This window comes from Emiliania huxleyi (genome assembly GCF_000372725.1).
Source record: "Emiliania huxleyi CCMP1516 unplaced genomic scaffold EMIHUscaffold_6312, whole genome shotgun sequence".
In the NCBI taxonomy this organism is placed as follows: Eukaryota; Haptophyta; order Isochrysidales; family Noelaerhabdaceae; genus Emiliania; species Emiliania huxleyi.
Window position 1 is genome coordinate 1 of NW_005197262.1, and position 1,465 is coordinate 1,465.

The 1,465-nt window shown below is 68.8% G+C and overlaps 1 protein-coding gene across 1 annotated transcript; it reads right to left on the minus strand.

The window, feature by feature from the left end:
* Nucleotides 1-12: 12 nt before the first annotated feature.
* Nucleotides 13-689, minus strand: EMIHUDRAFT_124712 (hypothetical protein; the record flags this gene model as incomplete). Its single annotated transcript, XM_005763406.1, has 1 exon — nt 13-689. A coding segment is annotated over one exon (677 nt), but the record flags the coding sequence as incomplete, so codon positions are not given.
* Between the last annotated feature and the right edge of the window lie 776 nt (nt 690-1,465).

Below are 1,465 nucleotides of genomic sequence, written 5' to 3' on the forward strand. Positions count from 1 at the left end.
TGCACGCCGCACTTGAAGCCGTCGAAGAGCGGCGTCCCCTCCGTCCACTGCGCCGCGAGCAGCTCGACGAGGTTCATGTGCGGCGGGACGACGAAGGAGCCGAACTTCTGGCCGCCCGCGCCAACGATCAGCATCAGCTCGCGGTGCAGGTCCTTGACCCCCGACACCTCCGGCAGCTTGAACTTTTCGCCCAGCAGCTCGACCTCCGCGCGCACCCGCTTGGCAACCTCCTCCGCCGTCGTGCCCTTGAGCACGGCCAGCGTGCCCTGATGCATCGTCGAGGACAGCTCACGCTGAGTCACCTCGGAGCGGAAGGTGTACGAGAGCGTGACCGGCTCCGCCTTGGCCTTCTCCTGCGCCAGGAGGAACTCCCGCATCGCCGCCTCCTCTGCGCGCGCTGTCTCGTCCGCCTTCCTCTCGCGCATCGCCGCCATGCTGCTGCCCTCGAGCCGCGGCGACGTCTCCTCCGCCTCAAGCTCGTCCCCGAAGGAGAGGACGCTCGAGGCGGCCTTCTTCTTCTTCTTCTTCTTGCCGCCCTCCTCCGCGCGCGCGCCGCCGCCCGCGCCTCCGTTGGCCGCGGCAGAGAGTGCGCTGGAGCCGCTCTCCAGCGCCTCGCGCTTGCGGCGGTACTCGTCCTTGGACTGCAGCCCCGTCGCAGCCTGCGCGAGCTGGCCTGCGATGTCACCCATTGTGTCTGGCGACGTGCGACTGCCTGCGTTCGAGAATATCCTTGCCTGCAAAAAAGAATTTCAAGTTACTTGAAAAAAGAATTTTACGACCCAAAGAATTCTGCAAAGGGGTGTGAACGGAGAGAGCAAACTCCTGGCAGCTCCCACAGCCGAAATGTGCGCCAGCTGCCCGCTCACCTGTGTCACGCCGCCGCGCACGCACCTCGCTATGTGCTCGCGCGAGCTCCCGCCCGAGCCTCCAGCTCGGTGTCCCACTGCTGCGGAGCCGATCGTTTTTCCTCGGCGCTCGCGTCGAGCCGAGCTTTGGGCACTTTACGGCAGGGGTCGCTGTGCGGGGCCCCCTTTTCCTGCTGGCCCGAGGGGAAAGCTCCAGGTGCCCGCGGGAGCTCCCGGCCGAGCCTCCAGCTGGGGGTCCCACTGTTGAGGAGCCAATCGTCGTCCGTCGTCCGTGGGTTCTCTGGAGGAGCCGAGCTTTTTGCCCGGGGACGCTGCAGGACGGGGCGGGGGCACCCCCCCCCCTCCCTCACCCGCGGGTTTTTCCGCGGGGGGGGCACACGCACCCCTCGCCCCGGGGTTTTTCCGGGGGGCAGCCCCCCCCCCCCCCCCCTCCCTCGATCTCGCGGCGAGAGCACGAGCGCGCCGTCCTCCGGCGACGCGCCGCCACGCTCTTCCTTAGGTCGTCCTCCGAGATATCGGTGCCGGACCGGCGGGGCGGGGGCGGGGCGGCGTCGGAGCAAGTGTCTCGGCCGTCGGTCGACGGAGCGGCGACCCGCGAG